The sequence below is a fragment of the Microtus oregoni genome, unplaced genomic scaffold (assembly GCF_018167655.1).
Source record: "Microtus oregoni isolate MIOR12 unplaced genomic scaffold, Mior012 000028F_ref0000031, whole genome shotgun sequence".
Lineage (NCBI taxonomy): Eukaryota > Metazoa > Chordata > Mammalia > Rodentia > Cricetidae > Microtus > Microtus oregoni.
The window spans coordinates 9,731,440-9,750,484 of NW_024543087.1; the positions used below are offsets into that span (position 1 = coordinate 9,731,440).

Genomic DNA, 19,045 nt, shown 5'->3' on the forward strand with positions numbered 1-19,045 from the left:
TCCCTCCACCAGGGTCTCCACGCTGAGGTTCTCGGGAGTGGGGAACCAGGAACCAAAGAGTGCTGGGGGCCTTTGGGGACGTGTGGCACCCTGGACTGGAGCGGCAGTGACATGCTCTCCTCAGCTGCCTCCTTTTGGCCTTCTCTAGCTAACAGTTTGCCCCTCTTCGCAGGGCCTGTGCTTTAATGGCAGCGCCTTTCTCTTGTACCTCTCGGCCGCCATAGTGGACGCGTCTTCCGTCTTCCCAGAGAAGGAGGGTCACAACTTCAACAGCTGGGCAGCCTCCTCGGTGAGTCCTCCCGAAAACTCTCCCCCCAGGCCTGTTTGGGAAGAGGGAGGGGGTCAAAGTCAGCTGCAGAGAAAAAGGGCCACACGCAATAGTGACAGAACACAGCAGTTGACTGGTTGATAGCCAACAAGACAGGGCTTGGGTTAACACACAGCAAGAAGGAGCCAGAAGGACGTAGCTGCCCTTCTAAGAAGACTCCGAGTTTCCCCTGGAGAAGGCAGGACCAAGGGCAAGCTCAAAAGAGCGATGGCTGAAAACACAGCATCCAGTTGGGAGCTTTGCAGGACAGGGTGCATCTTGAAGCAACAGTGACAGCCTCCTTTTCAGCAGCTGCCACAAGCTCACCCTCCCCAAGCTGTCCCCTTGAAATTTTGAAATGTGTGCCCTGGCAGTGCTGACGTGTGCATGGACAGCCCTTATGTGGTGGTTCTGTTGAAGTGGTCCATATTGGGCTTCATGATCTGAGTTGGTGAGGACAACTGACCAGGTCTCTCCCTCAAGAGGGCACCAGATCTCATTACAGATGGTTGTGAGCCACCATGTGGTTGCTGGGAATTGAACTCAGGACATTTGGAAGAGCAGGCAGTGCTCTTAACCACTGAGCCATCTCTCCAGCCCCGAGCGGTCCCCTTGGTCCCTCCTAACTCTAAACAGAGATTAGCAAATTGAGACTTGAGATTCATAGACACTCTGGCTGGCTGTATATTGTGGGGACTGCTTCACCTCACTTCTTCGAGGAGATGGCAGACGCTGGAGGCTGAGCCCTGTCTAAGGGTACCTGTCTAGATTAGACATACGTAGCTCCCTCATCACCCCTAAAGAAAAGGGTTATTGATGCAATAAAGTAGATTTAGAGAAGGAAGCATAGGGTCTGGGGCAGTTTGAGCACCTGACACAGTGCAGGGGAAAGCCATCACTCTCTAATCCGGAAGTGTCTGCCATGCTTCATTCACTTCCTGTCTGCCATGCTTCACTCACTTCCTGTCCACCATGCTTTGCTCACTTCCTGTCCTTCTTCCTGTCCACCATGCTTCACTTACTTCGCGTCCACTATGCTTTGTTCACTTCCTGTCCGCCATGCTTCGCTCACTTCCTGTCCCCCATACTTCATTCACTTCCCTGTCTTCCATGCTTCCGTCCCCACAGTTCTTCGCCTTCCTGGTCACCCTCTGCTACGCTGGAAACACATACTTCAGTTTCATAGCCTGGAGATCCAGGACCACACAGTGACTTCCTCTTCGGAAAATGAAGAAGAAAACGCACCAGGATGCATCTGGCCGTGAAAGCAGTTGTAGCTATAATGTATATTGCCCCCAGAACTGTATTTAACTAATGTTTTTATATTTTAGTTAAATTACCTCCTAGTGGCTTGTTACATTTAAGCTCGATACTTACTTGCAGAGTGTCGTGACTTCTGATGAACTCTGAGGTCTCTTGACTTCCTCATAGTCTTTATTTTCTTACATAATATATAAATAAATGACTAAATGTTAAGAAGGTGTCAAGTTTGTAAAACTCACTTTTAATTATACCTTTGTTTAGTGTGTGTGTTTGTGTATGGGTGTGGTGTACAAGTGTGTCACATGTTCAGGTCCCAGGACAACTTGGAGTGACTTCTCTCCTTCCACCCTTCAGGTCCCAGGATAAAATTTAGGGCTTTGAGCCTGACAAGAAGAGCCTGTCTTTGCCCCCCTGATCCATCTCACTGACAGATTTTTCTTTTTAAAGATTTATTTTTGTTTATTTGGTTTTTTGAGACAGGGTTTCTCTGTGTAGCTTTGGAGCCTGTCCTGGAACTTGCTCCAGGCTGGCCTCAAACTCAGAGATTCACCTGCCTCTGCCTCCCAGGTACTGGGTTTAAAGGCGTGCCACTAATACCTGGCTTATTCTTATTTTTAATTATGTGTGTGTGTATTTGTATCTGTATAGTACAAGGACATCAAACCCCCTATAGCTGGTGTTTAGGCAGTTGTGAATTTGGATCCCCTGCGAGAGCTATGTGTGGCTCTTACCTGCTGCGATATATCTCCAAAACCAGTGTTGAAGATAATAGATTAAATTGTGCAACACCCCAGCTGATGTTGAATACGACTGATAGGGACACACCCAGAGCCTCCGAGCTGGGAGAGCTTGCAGGGCTGCTCAGGCAGCCATATTTGTCAGAAAATGGTCTCCAGGATGGGGTGGCAAGACAGACCCATCTCTTCAGACCTGGGAACCACAGTGCCCATGACTCTCACATGCTAGCCCACATGCTAGAGCAATCAAATGAGACAAGGCCTCAAGCTTAGTAACGAGCTCTTGGCAAAAAGAGGTGCTGCCAGGACAGGCTTGTTTATTGTAGAAGACATTAAAATAACTACGTAGCCATTGAAAGGATCAATGGGTACACACACCTTTAACTCATGCTGAGGGCTGGGAGATTGCTCAGTTGCCATGCAAGCAGGGGACCTGGCTTTGGTCACCAGAACCCACATAAATAAATAAATGAGTAAATGCTGAGGCTGTGACTTGACTGGCAGAGAACTTTAGAAGCCCCAAGTTCAACCCCTGGCATAGTAGTCCACACATGTAACCCCAACACTCAAGAGGTAGAGAAGCTGGGGGAAGTTCAAGGTCTGCCTGAGATTACATCCGACCCTGCCCCGCCCCCCCCCCCCCCCCACACACACACACACACTCCAAAAAACCAAATCAAGCCTGGCAGCGCATCTTTGTGGTTGTGGGCCCGGCCTTTGATGACTGAGCCGTCTCTCCATCCCTGGTCGTGCATTTACAATCCCAGCACTCGTGAAGCAAAGCCAGGTGGGCCCTGCAGTTTTCTAGTCAGCCGGAGAAACACACTTGTGGAGTCCCGAGCCAGCCAGTGAGAGACCCTGTCTTGAAAAGGGGGGACAGTACCCGAGGAAACATATCTAAGGTTGTTCTCTGGCATGGGTGCACACACACATCTTGCGGACCCCAAAGATGTCTGTGCCAATTTTGAGCAGAACTCCGGTACCCCAGATCTTTATCTCAACCCTGTGAGGACAGCTGTTATCGTAGTGGGAACACTCAGATGAGCCCGGCACACGCACCGAGAGGAAGTGTTTTTGGGTGGCACAGTTCCTGCTGCCACAGCAAGTGTCTTGGGGTGACTTTTCAACTTGAGTTTTTTTAAAAAACAAGAAAAAGCACAGAAACGTTAGTGAGGTTAATGTCGTATGCAGGACTGAATGAAGCAAATGTCCTTTCAATATGATGTCCCACTGGCTTCCAGGACTTTTTGTGGTCCCTGTTCAGTGGTGTTTCTTCCACCTGTATGTTAGCGTTTGTCCTGTTTATTTGGTTCTCCATGGCATCCCTGGGACAGCCTACGACTTGGTGACTTTGTACACAATAAAGCTGCGAGCAGTTCTCATGTTCCTTGCAATACACTGGAGAGACTTTGCTTGCTATGCTGGTTGAAAGTGTGAACGCCCTCGCTGCCCACATGGTCTATGAGACAATGGTTCTCAACCTGTGTGTGGGTCACGATCCCTTTGTGAGCCAGTGACCCTTTCAAAGGGGTTGCCTAGGACCATCAGAAAACACAGATATTTACATTACAGTTCATAAGAAGAGCAACATTACAGTAGTCACGAAAATTATCTTTCCTGTTCAAGGTCAGCCTGGTCTGCATAAGAGTTCCTAGCCAGTCACGCAGGAACTACAAAGCAAGACTGTATCAACAAGAAAAAAGTAATGTTTGGGTAATCTCATTGTATTTTATCCCCCAAGTCATCAAAAACAAAAATGAATAATGGAGCATGATTAATAAAAGCTCAGATTAAAAAAAAAAATTGGGGTTCAACCTGAAGGTCAGAAAAGCAAAACAGCCAGCCACTGGCTCTTACCTCTTCTTCAGTCTGAAATGGCGATCCTGCCTCCAGGAATCTCAGAATGAGACTGTGTGAGAGAGCTGTCTCCTCTGGTCTTACAGTCCTTTCTAGTTATCGGATTAAAGGCGTGCACTACTACCTCCTGGCTTCCATGGCAAGCTAGTGTGGCTACTGGGATTAAATGTGTGTGTTAACCACTGCCTGGTCTGTAAGGCTGACCAATGGGATTGTTTTCCCTTTCTAATCTTCAGGCAAACTTTATTTATTAAAATACACACAAAATGCCACTACAATGAACTAATTAAAACAGTCTTATGTGTTATTTCTCTGTCCTCTCTCTCACCAAAGCAAGGACACCTGTGTACCCAGTGGATTTTATCAAGTCCTTTATACTGCAGTCAAGGCTCCTTAAAAGGGCAACGAAGTAGAGGCCTAAAGGCATGTTTCTGGGAAGCTTCCAAGGGAGGCCCTTCCAAGTGCGAGGGAGTAGTCCCCTGGGATGAGCATGGCTCTTTGTAGGCTGGAAATCTCAAAGATCTTGAACAAAGTCTTACCTTCTGCCTTTCTCTGTGGTTTCTCGGAAGCAGGCCCATAAGCTCCCATGAAAACTCATCAAAATAATAAACATAGGTTCAACCGAAAGAAAACTTTGTTTCTTCAAAAAAAAAAAAAAAAGGTCATGAGAACTTTTTAGTGAATCTGCATTTTCGGATGACAAAATGATTCCAGGCAGCTGATGTCAACAAGCATTCCTGGAAAGAAGCTGTGTCTGCCGTAACTGATTGGCCTATAGATCTACAGTGACGTGGAGAGGTTGGAATGTCCTCAGATAACCTTATCTCTGGCTAACCACCCCTTCCCGCCCCTCTTGAACCACTACTTTGGTTAGCAACTAACAGCCTGTGACGAGCAGACTGAAAACCCCTGGCATCTGTCACTTAGCAGAACACAGGCTTCCTCACTCCCAAAGCTAAGAGTGTCAGCATACAGAATGGAGGCCCATCGAGACACGCCTCCCATCTTGCTGTAACCACCTCTCTCTGACGCACCCCAGTGTATTTTAAGCGCACTCTTTGTTCTGTCAAGCTATAGAAATGTTCCACAGGGGAACAATGGAGTTTTGGGTTCACCGAAATCTGTGTTCCAGGGCCATGGTGACTCAAAGTTGGCTTCAGAATTACCCATCTCTTACTCTTTTTAAGGGGGATGTTTTTGTTTTGTCTTCTTTTTCTGCCAATAGTTGAAGCATTTAAACTAGATTTGATTTTGATTGTTTGCTTTTTGTTTTTCTTTCTTTTTTTTTTTTTTTTTTGGTTTTTCGAGACAGGGTTTCTCTGTGGTTTTGGAGCCTGTCCTGGAACTAGCTCTTGTAGACCAGGCTGGTCTCGAACTCACAGAGATCCGCCTGCCTCTGCCTCCCGAGTGCTGGGATTAAAGGCGTGCGCCACCACCGCCCGGCCTGCTTTTTGTTTTTCTGAGACAGGGTTTCTCTGTTACTTTGGAATCTGTCCTGGAATTCGCTCTGTAGACCAGGCTGGCCTCAAACTCACAGAGATTCGCCTGCCTCTGCCTCCCGAGAGCTGGGATTAAAGGCATGCGCCACCACCGCCTAGCTGTGGGTTTGATTTTTGTTATTGTTTAATACACACACACACAGCATAGTGTTGCGTACTTTTTCCCCCTTTGAGACAGGGTTTCTCCACCTGCTTGCTCTGCCTCGTGAGTGCTGGGTTTAAAGGTGTGCACCACCATCATCCAGCATGCTGCATCCAGGACCTAAGAGAGACAGGTAGATTTGAGTTCATCCTGGTCGAGGCAGTAACTGCCAAATCAGCCAGGACTACTTAGTGAGACCTGTTGGTGGTGGGGGGGGGGGGGGGAGAATGGGGGAAGGAACAAGGAAAACAAAGTATAATGACATTTACATAGGAAGGTTCCATGGTAGGGCTGGCGAGATGGCTCTGCCGGTAAAGATGCTTGCCACTGCGCCTGATGAGTTCAGTCCCTCCCTCTTCCCACCCCACCCCCCTTCCTGGACTCGCTTAGTGGGTACGACCTGACTCGTATAAACTGCCCTCTGATCTCACTGTGGGTCGCGCAAACCACACACACACACACACACACACACACACACAAGTGTAATTAAAATACTTTGAAGAAGCCATGGTGAAAGTTGTTACTTTGTATGCTCACCTAACAACCGCTCAGCAGCTGAGTTCACTTTCCAGCATTTCCTGGCCTCAGATGGAACTGGGCAGTTTTTAATGTGTTTACCTACTCCGGGCAAATCAATACAAAAATGCTTGAGGCATTTCATCTCTCGCCATTGCTTTTCCAATCCATCCTCCTAATGAGAAATATTTGGCTAGCATCTGAAAACTATAAGAAAACCAAGAGAGGGAACGCTTAATTGCAATAGTTCATTTTCAGATTTTTAAATTGCTCCGTTCACTGGAGATATCCCTTCAGGGTATTAGCACCCGAAGAGTTCAAATGCAAAATGTATCTCTGTAGGAAGCACTAAAGACACACCAATTTCAATGGGTGAAAACCAATTCAAAGTCTGTACCTCTACCCCCAAGACAGTGTTCGAATTGAAAAGATGGCATATTGTGGGGGAAATGGACTTTATTGAAATGTACCGGAAAAGCTAGGTTTTCAGAGAAAATAACATGGACGTGCAATGCTAGAATGTAAGTATATGAGTATACACAATGCCCACACGTCCGCAGCTGGGGGATGGCTCGGAGGGGAAAGGTGTTTGCCGCATGAGTCTGAGAACCTCCATTTGGATCCTTTGCACCCATGCACCCACAATTCTAGGACTGGGAAGGCGGAGACAGGAGAATCTCTGAGACTTACTGGCCAGTCTAGGCTGCTTGACAGACCCTGTTAAAAGTAAAATCTAACAGATCATTTTTAAAGGTGCCTGAAGCCAGTTTAGGTCCTGGTACAAATGAGCAAAAAACACCGGCCCCCTGCTAAAGCCTGCTGGCCTTGCTATTTCCCTCCCCACTCCACCCAAACTCAATTTAGTTACCCACCCACCCTCCCGTGCCCAAACTACTTTAGAGTGGAAAATTACTCACAGCCAAGTTTTGCAAGATCATATGAGTCTGATAACTTTAAAATAAACCACATACGCCTATCACACACCTTTAACCCCAGCTTCTGTTCAGGAGACAGAAGCATGTTGATCTCTGTGAGTTGGAGGCCAGCTTGGTCTCCCTAGAGAGTTCCAGACCAGCCAGAGCTACAAAGTGAGTCCCTGTCTCCAGAGAACTCAAAAATAGATGGGAAGCAACCTGTAAGCAGGAAACTGAAAGGCAAGGGGAGACTTCTGCCCAGTGTGGCTGATGTGGGATACAGGGAGGTGATGTATGATGCTGTGGGCTGGAGAGGATATAAGGAAGGTACTGGACCATGTGAGGGAAGACTGGATGGGGGTAGGGCTTCTGGCATCACAGGGGTAACAGTTTCTGCTGAGTGTATCAGCAAAAGGTGTAGTCTGGCCTCCAGCCATTATCACTTTAAGTGAGGCCTCCCTCAACCTTGTGTATCAGAGAAAAGCAGTTTTCCATGGGCTGGAGAGATGGCTCATTGGTTAAGAGCAACAGCTGCCCTTCCAGAGGTCCTGAGTTCAATTCCCAGCATTCATATGGCGGCTCACAACTGTAACTCCAGATCCAGGGGATCCAGCACCCTCTTCTGGTCTCCTCAGGCACCAAGCACAGACATGGATGTAGGCAGTATACTCATAGACAGAAAGTAAATAAATAAATTTAAAAATCAAAGAGTCTTTTTTTTTTTTTAAACGTCTTAAATCAGGCGGTAGCAGTGGCACACCCTTTTAATCCCAGCACCCGGGGAGACTCTGAGTTCCAGGACAGTGACACAGAGAAACTGTCTTGGGAAGAAAAAAAAATTAGGACTAAGCCTGTGTTGTGTGACTTCTGAGACACGAACAAACATTGATTCACCTCACGTCCAACAGCAGACCAGAAAAAACATTCCACCATGAGTCTAAATAATCTCACTTTTGCCAGGTATTTTCTCAGTCTAGGGAACAAGAGTAACCAATACAACCAGGGCTATGGGCCACTCTGCGTCGCAGGAGAGAGGCAAAGACAGCTAGTGACTGAGCAGGACTCCAGACGTCTTCCTCTGGCTTCCGTGTGTGTGTGTGTGTGTGTGTGTGTGTACATACAATATATACATACACAAAATCAAAAAGATGTACCACAACACGAGGATGTTTCCTGGTTAGCTTTAACTGCCACTTTTACACAGCCTAGAGCATCTAAAAGGAACAACTCCTTGGGATGTGGTGCACACCTTTTCGGTCCAGCACTGGGGAGGCAGAAGCAGGAGGATCTCTGTGAGTTTGAGGCTAGCAGGGTTTATAGAGATTCTAACTTGTTTGTTTATTTATTTGTTTGTTTTTGAGACAAAGTCTCTCTAAATAGTCCCGGGGGTCCTGGAGCTCACTGTGTAGACCAGGTTGACCTCGAACTCATAGAGATCCTCCTGCCTCTTCTTCCCAGGGCTGGAAGTGAAGTGCCACAGCCAGCAAGAGAGAGACTGCCTTAAAACAAAACAAAAACAAAGAAAAAAAGCAGAATAGAGGGAGGCGGGGGGGGGGGGGGAGCGTGGAAGGTGTGAACACGCACCTGTGCACACACACAAGCACACGCAGAAATGAACAGCGCAGCACGATATGCCTGGGGCATTTCGCCCTACTGGTGTCAGCACCCAGAGGCAGCCGCGCGCGCGCGCGCGCGCACACACACACACACACATTTAAAAAAATCCCTGGAGGCTCGTCACCAGCTGTGACCTGGGCGGTTCGCTTCTGGGAGAGGCCAGGGCCCCAGGCGTCCGGTTTCCTGCCCAGGCCAGTCAAACTTCCGCGCGTCTGGTGGGCAGAAGCTTGCGGGGCATCTGCTCCCGGGTCCCCTCTGGGTCCCGCCACAGTTGGGAAGAGGGACCCGAGCGCCCCGCCCCTGAGGCCCCGCCCCGTCCCGTCCCAGTTTTACCAGCCAGAGGTCTCGGGGGCCCGTAGGCCGCCCGGTCTGGGCCCCCGCGATGTCGCATGGATCGGGGCTCATCCGGACCACGTGCAGCAGCGGCGGCGCGCTGGGGCCAGGCCAGCCCTCGGAGGGACTGCTGGACCGGGTGTACCCGCGCACCCAGGGCGCCCTGCTCAAAGTGGCACAGATGGTAAGAAGGGTGGAGTGGCCTGGGGACGCGTACACGGGCTGCACCTGGCCGGGACCGTGGGATCATTGCGCACCGCTTTAGTGTCCTCCTAAAAAGTTCCCGGAGCAGCCCGCAAGGTCTCCCGTCTCCTCGCATCTCCAACCGCCGCCCAGCGGGGCCGGCCCGTTTCTCCACTGAAACCTGGGGTGCGAGTTCCTCCTCGTCTTCCTCTTCTCCAGGCCGCGCGTCTCTCACCCGGGCAGGGAAGGGAGAGTCCCCTGCTGTCCCTACCATCCCCAGGCCGTGCCCGGCCGCTGGAGAGCTGAGGGCTCGGCTTGGCGTTCGATATCTGCTGGGGACGGGGAGAATCGCCGCCTTTAAGATCATCGCTGTGCCCCCTGTACTCCCCCAGGCCTCAGAGGCTCCTCGGAAGGCCGATGGTTAACTGCGAAGGCCTGTGGCTGAGGGACTTCTGATGGTCACTTGGAGCCAAGCAGGGTGAGGAGGCCTGTTGTTAGTGTGAGCAGGGCTGCACAGAAGCCTCTGGCCAGGCCAGAAGTTGCGAGGCAGGCCTGTTCCAGTTCGCTCTTTACCCACCCTTATTTTCTCCCTCCTGTTTGCTGTTTTCAACTTCTTTGAAATGTCTCATCTTCAACGCCTTTTCTGTTTGTGTGGTTTATTTTGGAACTGGGTTGGACGGTTTGATGCTCCAGTCACTATGGCTGGAGAGGGGAGTGGTAGTTTTGTAGAAAGCTGTGGGGACAGAAGTTTGGGGAACCTGGTGCAAAGTCACAGACCCGGAAGCGGGGTCCTGCCTACTAAGCGGGAGCAGCCTCCCCCCCCCCCCCCCAGCTGGGGTACTGGGCCAGAGTTTTCTACCATCCGTAACCATTATTTTGGTTGCCTAGCGGAAAGGGAGGAAGGAGAAGTACTCGCCTCTCTTAAGAAGGGAACCTGGAGGGACCAAAATTGGGACACAGGGGCGTTTTAAAAAGGAACTAAAAAGATGTGGTTCTAAGCAGTTTTGGTTTGAGCAGAGTGGTGTGTGGGACCCAAGCTACCGGCCTAGATAAGCCAAACAAAAGCAAGAGGCTACTTACCTCTTTGATCTTTAAAAGCTGGTCGGAGTCATAGAGACTCCAGGCACAGGTGGAGATGAGATCCGAGGATCAGAGGCCTATGCTTCCATCCACAAGTGAAGAAGCAGCTGAAAAATGTCCCTGCTAGCCTGTGATTTTGGTGCACAAAATTATGAAGGGGAGAAGCGTTAATGCCGGTCCTTGAATTTGAGGAATAGTGATATTGTGCCAGCTTGTGGGTGACAGTGAAACCAGCCTTTTCCAAACCGGAGAGCAAAGATTTTAACAGTGACTTCACCTGCCTGCTGCCTCTCTTAAAACCAGGCCAGGAGTCTCCCACCTTCGCTGCAGCTGATCAAACCCCGGGAGGGAGGCTGTCTGCTTGGGCCTCCCATCTGGCTCCTGCCCCACTCTTCTGGGACTCTGTTCTGACATGGAATCTTCATTGTTAGAAACCTTTCATTTATCAGTTTAGGATGACCAACAGAAGCAGCTGTGCAGACAGCGCCCAGAGGGCCGCTATCTCAGTGGACTACAGACCTGCTTCTCAGCTTTGTGTTAAGCTTTCAGTGTTCCTACCAAGAAATTTTTTCATGTTACCTTAAGAACCACAGAGGCTGGGGTTGGAAAGATGGCTCCGTGGTTAAGAACTGGTACTTCCATTCCAGAGGACCCAAGTTGATTTCCACACCCTATTCAGGCAGCTCTATAACTCCAGGGAGATCTGATTGATGCCTCTGGCTTCCCCGGGCACCCACACTTTCCTGCACCCGCCGCCACATAGACACACATACATACCTTAAAAACTAAAACCTGCAAAGGGCCGGGCGATGGTGGCGCACGCCTTTAATCCCAGCACTCGGGAGGCAGAGGCAGGCGGATCTCTGTGAGTTCGAGACCAGCCTGGTCTACAGAGCGAGTTCCAGGACAGGCTCCAAAGCCACAGAGAAACCCTGTCTCGAAAAACCAAAAAATAAATAAATAAATAAAAAAATAAAACCTGCAAAGGCCAGGCCTTAGCTCAGTTGGTTAGAGTACTTGATTAGAACGTATGAAGCCCTGTGACCAATTTCCAGCACCCCATAAGTTTGGGTATGGTGGCTCGTGCCTTTAATCTCAGCACTCAGACCTCAGGTATTCAATGAGTTCCAGGCTAGCCTGGACTACCTGGGACCTGACAAGGGGTGGGGAGAGAATGCCTTGGGCTCTTTTGGGCTTGTCACTTCTAGAAAAGAAGAGGCCAGAGGTCAGGAAGGAAACGAGTCTCCAGTGAGCCCTGGTATTCGTGTGTCGTTTAGTCAGGTGTGATTCTTGCAATCCTGTGGTCGATTTCTTTCATCTTCCTCAATGGGCAGTGATGTGATCACTGTTCTTAACTTGGAGGAATTCGTTTAAAAGCATTGTTTTGCTTGTTTTGTTTGTTCCAGACAGGGTTTCTCTGTGTAGCCCCGGCTGTTTTGGAACTCCTCTGTAGACCAGACTAGCTTTGAACTCAGAGCTCTGCCTGCCCCTACCTCCTGAGTGCTGAGATCAAGCACACTTACTACCACTCCTGGCGCTTTTCTTTTTTTTAAGCCAGCTTTGAATAATGTGCAAGTTGCCTTCTGTACGCCGTGGCTGCATCATCGCACAGATGCTCTTAAGGAACGGAGCGAGTCATGTCACTGACTAGTGAGGAAACGGCCAGAAAGGCTGCGAGCACCTACAGCCACACGGCGGGAGCAGCCCAAGACTGGCTGGCACAGGTGTGAGCACCTACAGCCACACGGCGGGAGCAGCCCAAGACTGGCTGGCACAGGTGTCACCTTGCATCCCCAGAACACACAATTCCAGCAGAGTCTGAACTTCCTAACAACCCAGAGCAATCAAAACCATGGTGAGACAGTGTCACACGCATGAAGTGGATGATAATGAAGGATCGGTGACAAGTCCTAAGGTGTGGAAGGTGTGAAGAGGCTGGGACTCTGGGCCACCGCTGACGGGCGTGTAAACTGACACAGTCAGTCACTGTAAGGACGCAGATGCAGTAGCTCAGGAGTTCTGCCGCATAAGCATGAAAGGTGAATTTGCTCCACACACGCACCCACGTGCACACCCATACACACACGCATGTATACACACAGGCACACACACATGCGCACACCCATACACACACGCATGCATACACACACACACATGCATGTATACACACCCACATACACACACCACACACACACAGGTACATTAAATAGGTGCCTGTGACCACTACTCCTGCTAGCCTAGGAGAAGTGAGGATGTACATTCATATATATTCATTTTCATAGCAGCGCTATTCACAATGGCCAGAAGCTAGAAACCACAGAGAACCCATAAATGGTAGATGAATTAAAAAAAAAAAAAAAGCACTACACTTAAATATTGTACAACAAAAGAAAAGGGAGGTGGGGTTGTGAGATACGCAACTCTGTTGGAACTCTCAAAACATTGTGCTAAGTGGAAGCAGGAAAGCCACCCACCAAAAGATGACATTCTGTGGTTCTGATCAGACGAAATGTTGAAAATAGGCAAATTTATAGGCACAGATGAAAATCAGGGGCTGCTCAGGGCCCGGCCAGGGCCGTGTGGAAGGAAGTCAGGAGTGACTGTTGGTGGTAGAGGTTTGAGGTGGTGTCTGAAACGGTTAAACGTTGTGGTTGGTTAGACAGCCGCTGAGACGGTAGTAACGGCTGTTGGACTTCACAGGTCAGCCATTTTAAAAAATAGCCTTAGAGAAGCAGTTTCGGGGTGGGGGAGGGCAGACAGCATTTGGGCAGCTTCCAGGTCTGGGAAGTGGGACTGTATTTCAGGGACACCCACAGTCTGCCCAGCCTGACAGAGTGTAGGCTGATGAAGTCTTCTGGCATCACCTAGGGGCCCAAGATGCCACAGCCGGAAGGGAAAGAATGGGTGTGGAAGTCAGAGGAAAGCTTTGTGGAATCTTCTAGAAGTGCTGGTGCACACCTGTAATCCAGCTACTCAGAAGGTGGAGGCAGGAGGATCAGAAGTTTAGGATCATCCTAGGCTACACAGAGTCTAAAACCAACTTGAACTACAACAGACTCTGCCTTGGGTGGGCATGGTGTCGCACACCCTGAACCCCAGAATTCCCAACACGTGAATCTCTGTAAGTTCAAGGCCAGCCTGGTCTACACGCCAAACTCTGGGTAAGCCAAGGTTACACAGAGCATGAGGCTGCCTCAAAAAGAACTAACTAAATATGTTAGCATCCCTCAAATATTGTAATAATTAAAAGTGCACTCAGACCTCATCCAAGTGTGACCTGCACCCTCATTTTGTACCACCAGAAATATAGAGGCTAAAGGACAGCCATGAAACACACTGCTAAGATTCTGCCCATTCCTGACCTGAGAACAGGCAGCCACTTTCTGCTAAAGGCAAAAACAATTAAAAATTGATAAGGCTGGAGAGATGGCTCAGCAGTTAAGAGCACTGGTTACTTACTCTTCCTGAGGTCCTGGGTTCGATTCTCAGCACCCACATGGCAGTTCACAACTGTCTGTAACTCCAGTTTCAGAGGATGGGGTTTTACATGCTCTTCAGGCCTCTGTGGGCACCAGGCACACATGCAGACATACATACAGGAGAAACACTCATCACATGGAAGAAAAATAAATCTTTTTTTAAGTTGATAATAAAACTATGGGTTTTATCCATCCTAATCAAAGTGATTTGTTCATTGTACATAACATCCAGAGGACAAAGAAGAACACCTGCTCTCCTCCAACGGGAGCAATAAGTAAGACTTCTCAGGACCTCGTAGACAATACATATAGTTTTAATGTTGTTTACAACAAAATTAGAATAACCATGTACATATGATATGCTCGCTTTGGGTTTATTGACTATAACTTACTGTTTACCTGATGTTTGGCTTTTCAATTTTTGTGCTTGTCTGTGGGTGTGTTTGTTTCTATGCATTTTTTTTTTTTTTTTTGATTTTTCGAGACAGGGTTTCTCCATAGTTTTTGGTTCCTGTCCTGGAACTTGCTCTTGTAGACCAGGCTGGCCTTGAACTCCCAGAGATCCGCCTGTCTCTGCCTCCCGAGTGCTGGGATTAAAGGCTTGCGCCACCACCGCCCGGCTTGTTTCTATGCATTTAAGTGTGCGGGAGCGGGTTGTGTGTACATGTGTGCACACACCCGTGTCTGGAGGCCGGAAGTTAACCTCCAGTGTTGCTCCTTAGGAGCTGCCGGTCTGGTTTTCTGAGCCAGGGTCCCACCCTGGGACCTGGAGCTTGCTGGCGCATCTAGATGACTGGCCTGCCCCACCTCCCCAGTGCTGGGGTCACAGGTCGCTACGCCTGGCCTTTTACATCAGTCTGGGGGTTTAAATCAACTCCACGATGGAGCATGTGGCAAGTACCGTACCAGGCTGTGTCATGGCGCCCCACCCCTTGGTCCCTCCCCCTATTTGAGACAACCTCTCAAGTCGAGCAGACTAGCCTCAGACTTACTGAGAACAACTTTGAACCATGACCCTCTTGCCTCCACCTCCAGAGTACTGAAATGACAGCACACCCCAGCAGGCCTAGCTGCCATGCGTTTTTCCTAGTATGTTTTGTAGCCAGGCATAGAGGCACCAATTCATGTTACAGCCTCCTCAACCCCTTCCCCCCTCCCCCCGTTTGCCCCCCCCCCCCCCACACACACACTTTCAAGCTCACAGACTTCCAGTCTGGTCTGTGTAAATGCGGTCACATGCCCCTCCTTGTAGGGAAATCATGTTGAACAAACGTGCCAATTGTTCCTCGGAATAGATGCCACCTGCCTTCTGCAGTGAGACGGTGCCCCTTGGGGGTGAATGGCATTGAACACTTTTCCAGGCGGGCCTCAAATTCCCAGCGATCCTCCTGCCCTTGCCTCCTGTCCTGGCACTAAGGGCAGAACCACCATGGCCCAGACTTTTCTAGACCTTTAAAAATATTTTTATTGTACTTACTTTGTGTGTGTGTTTATGTGTGTGTATGTGTGTGCACCCACAAGAACTCACACGCACACACCTGACTGCACATGTAGCTTTTCGTGTGGGTTCTGGAGACGGAACTTGAGTCTTCCGGTGTGCACAGCTAGTGCCTCTCTCCCAGGCTGCATTTATCTCCCTCCCAGGCCCAGGTTTTAGACTCCGATGTCTGTAAATTCATAGCTGTCCCTTTATTGTCCACAAATTTTAAGGTGCCAAGTAGAATAGTAATCATAATTGTAATAGTGGATTTGGTGCCTGGCTCTTTGGAAAAGGAGCAATGACAGGCTAATCAGTCATGCTTTGAACTGTGCCTGTACTTAATTAATGGTGACAACTGACTGTGACAGTTCTAGAAGGTGGAGCCCCACAAGTAGGAGACTTTATATCCTCAAGCTGCAAAGCCAAAGGATTTTGTAGGCACAGCCAAGTATACCATCGTCTGCCCTGCTAGGCACCCTGAAGAGCCAACCACTGCTATGCTGAGAACACTGGCCAAAGGTGAGGTAACACTGCCTGGAAACAGGAGGAGGGTGCACCAGGCCGCAGGACCGCAGAGGGGAAAGGGTGTGTGGTCCCCTAGTGTGCCAACACTCCAACAGGTTGTTTGGTTAACTGTTCAGTGGGTCGGGACCCTCCAGGGCCCTCCTGACTGCGCTGGGGGTGGCACCCGAGGACAGCAGTTCTTCAAATTCTGGTTGTAGACAAGGCCTCCCCTTCTTCCCCCGACCAGGTTTCCTGCATGGCCCATGGGCAGCGCATCTGTTTCCTGCCTGCCAGCCGCTGCTTCCCTTGTTACCAGACTGGCTCTGCAGCTTCCTCATTGGCTGGCTGGCCACACTCCCTGTATTTCTCACAGGCCAGTAAAGGCATCCTGGTCCGGCAGGGTCGACCCAGGTGGGAGGGAGCCCCACGGACTCCAAGACAAGACAACATCCACAGCTGCAGAGGGGGAGCCTCCAACAGACAGCAGGCAGGTTCCCCTGACTCATGCCGGCAGGGCAGTCAGCAAGGCTGAGACCTGTGTCCTGAGGCAGCTCACCCACCCGTGGTTAGGACAAATGGCTGGACGGAGCAAGAGAAAAGCTGCTCCTGAGAGCTTTCCAGGCGCTCTGAGAGGACAGCTATGGGGTCCTCAGAAGCCCCTTCCTCCCAAGGGGATGGTTTGGAAGATGGAAGCCGGGAAATGAGAACCTGCAGTAGGACTCCCGACTTTCCTTCTCACAGCCCCACCCCCCAAGCAGCTGTCAGCAACTCCCCTCCTTGCTTAAGAAGAAACAAAACAAACAAAAAACCTTTCTCCCTTTACAGTAGAAAAGTGTCAGTTAACTAAATAGCGAGGGGCTGAGCACCCGGCAGGTAAGAGCTGCTGAGGTGGGTGTTTTCTTGTGTTTCCTGGCTAAACTCTGGCTGTCTTAGGAAGTTGGGTCCTATGCCCTTGTTTACAGATGAGCATTGAGGAATAAGAGCTATGTCGTTTATCTTCAGGCCTGAAAACCATAACTAGTGACAGTTGGGTTCCAACCAAATCAGAGCCCAGAACCTAAGTTTTTTTGGTTTTTGTTTTGTTTTGTTTTGTTTTGGGACGGGGTTTCATGTATCCCAGCCTCGGTTCACTGTGTACCTGAACATAAGTTTGCACTTCTGACCCTCATGCCTCCCCTGCAGAGTGCCAAGAATACAAACATGGGTGCTGTGGTTCCTGCTCGGTTAGTAGATGCTTTACCAGTCAGCCATCCTCCCCACGCCCATGTTGTGTCAGGCTGTTTTAGATTTATTTTAATATTCTTATTTATGTGTATGTGTGTGTGGCTGCATGAGTTTCTGTGCACCACAGGACCTGACAGTCTCTGGGACAGGAATTACAGACTATAGGAAGTTGTGATCTGCCGTGTGAGTGTTGGGAACCGAACCCAAGTCCTCCGGAAGAGCAATAAGTTAACCACTGAGCTATTTCTCTATTTCCCTGACTGTAGTTTTCTTTCCCCTTTTTGGATAAACAAGCATTGAGAAAATTACAACCTTCCCCATGTTAAAACACACACACACAACTCTATTGAATTCCACCTCTGCACTTGAACCTGGCCAGGGCCAACCAAGCCACTTTTTCTCACCAAACCTGCAGCTTGGCTCAACATGACAGGCACATCCTTGGGGGACCCCAGGGAGACACACTCTTATGTAAGTCCGTCCTGAGTGAGGGTGGAATTCAGTCAGGGGATGCTGACTGATGGCATAGGAAACAGGGATGGAGCATCATCCCATGGGTACGTCACACTGTCACAGAGGTGAGGGGCTGCCGAGGATGCAGTTAAGGGCTTCAGAGGCAGCTACTTCTGCTTATCCCTTAGGAGGGCCTAACACGTGCAGTAAAAAGCCTTTAGAAGGAACACTGCATCTTCCTAAAGGGGAGATTCTCCCCAGTTCCTCTCAAATGCTGGGATTGTAGGCGCAGGGGTGCACATTACCATCCAGTTTTAGGTGGAAGTGGGGATCAAACCCAGAGATTCCTGCATGCTGGGCAAGCCCTCTACCAACCAAACCACATTCCCAGCCCTGGGTCGAATTTTGTTTTGTTTTGTCAAGGTGGGGTTTCTCTATGTAGCCCTGGCTGTCCTGGAAATCACTGTGTTCCAAGATGGCCTTGAATATATAGAGATCTGCCTACCTCTGCCTCCCAAGTGCTGGGATTAAAGCCAGCCGGCTTCCTGAGTGGAATTTTGTAAAGTAAGAATTTTTTTGTTGGGCTAGAGAGACGATTCAGCAGTTAAGAGCATGTACTGCCATTGCAGAGGACCCAACTTTGGATCCCAGCACCCACATCGAGGGCTCAAAACTACTTATGTCCCTGGTCTCCCCATGCACACATACACATACATAGAATTAAAGATTCTTTTTAAGAGCTCATATCATTACTGCATCGCGGTCGGGTGTGAGTATTCCTATTTTACAGATGAGGCAGTGATACAGGCGACCTGAGGGTCTCGTTTGTAACCACTTGGCTTGTAGAATCTGTTCCCCACCTCTGCTGTCCACCCATCTCTTCTCCATGGTCCCTTCCCAAAGCTATTCTGAAGAAATTAAAATCCTGTCAGCTGTGGTGGCATACATCTGTAATTCCAGTTCTCAGAACGTAGGCTGAGGCAGAAAGATCCAAGTCTGAGTGCAGCCTAGGCCGTGTAGTAAGACCCTAAAAGGACAGAAGGCAGTGCCTTTTGTTTGTTTGTTTGGTTGGTTGGTTTTTGGTTTTTCAAGACAAGGTTTCTCTGTGTGACAGTCCTACCTGTACTGGAACTAGCTCTTGTAGACCAGGCTGGCCTCAAACTTACAGAGATCCTTCTGCCTCTGCTTCCCTAGTGCTGGGATTAAAGGTGTGCACCACCACTGCCCGGCCAGGCAATGTCCTTTTGAACAGCGTTGGGTTCCAGGGAATGGACTTGCCGTGGTTAGTGTGAGCAGTCACCATCAGCAGGCACAGAGTCCTTCCCCACTCATGTTAGCTCTGGGTCCTTAGTGGGTGCCTTTGTAGGTGGACCTTAGTTTTTCATATGCAAGAATATGGGAACAGTTGAGTGTGGTACTTTGTCGGGGACCAGCCTCAACAAAAATACCATTTGCCA

At 49.5% G+C, this 19,045-nt stretch overlaps 2 protein-coding genes across 2 annotated transcripts in view; both read left to right on the forward strand.

Annotated features, from left to right (window-relative positions):
• Window positions 1-1,790, forward strand: part of Cmtm8 (CKLF like MARVEL transmembrane domain containing 8) — a 52,992-nt gene extending 51,202 nt beyond the window's left edge. The window contains exons 3-4 of the mRNA XM_041677369.1: window positions 173-289; window positions 1,436-1,790. Of these exons, the coding sequence (XP_041533303.1) occupies window positions 173-289; window positions 1,436-1,519 (201 nt within the window). The 3' untranslated portion in view covers window positions 1,520-1,790. The remainder of the gene's footprint in view (window positions 1-172; window positions 290-1,435) is intronic.
• A 7,201-nt stretch (window positions 1,791-8,991) lies between these two features.
• Window positions 8,992-19,045, forward strand: part of Cmtm7 (CKLF like MARVEL transmembrane domain containing 7) — a 28,285-nt gene continuing 18,231 nt past the window's right edge. The window contains exon 1 of the mRNA XM_041677340.1: window positions 8,992-9,369. Coding sequence (XP_041533274.1) covers window positions 9,235-9,369 — 135 coding nt within the window. The 5' untranslated portion in view covers window positions 8,992-9,234. The remainder of the gene's footprint in view (window positions 9,370-19,045) is intronic.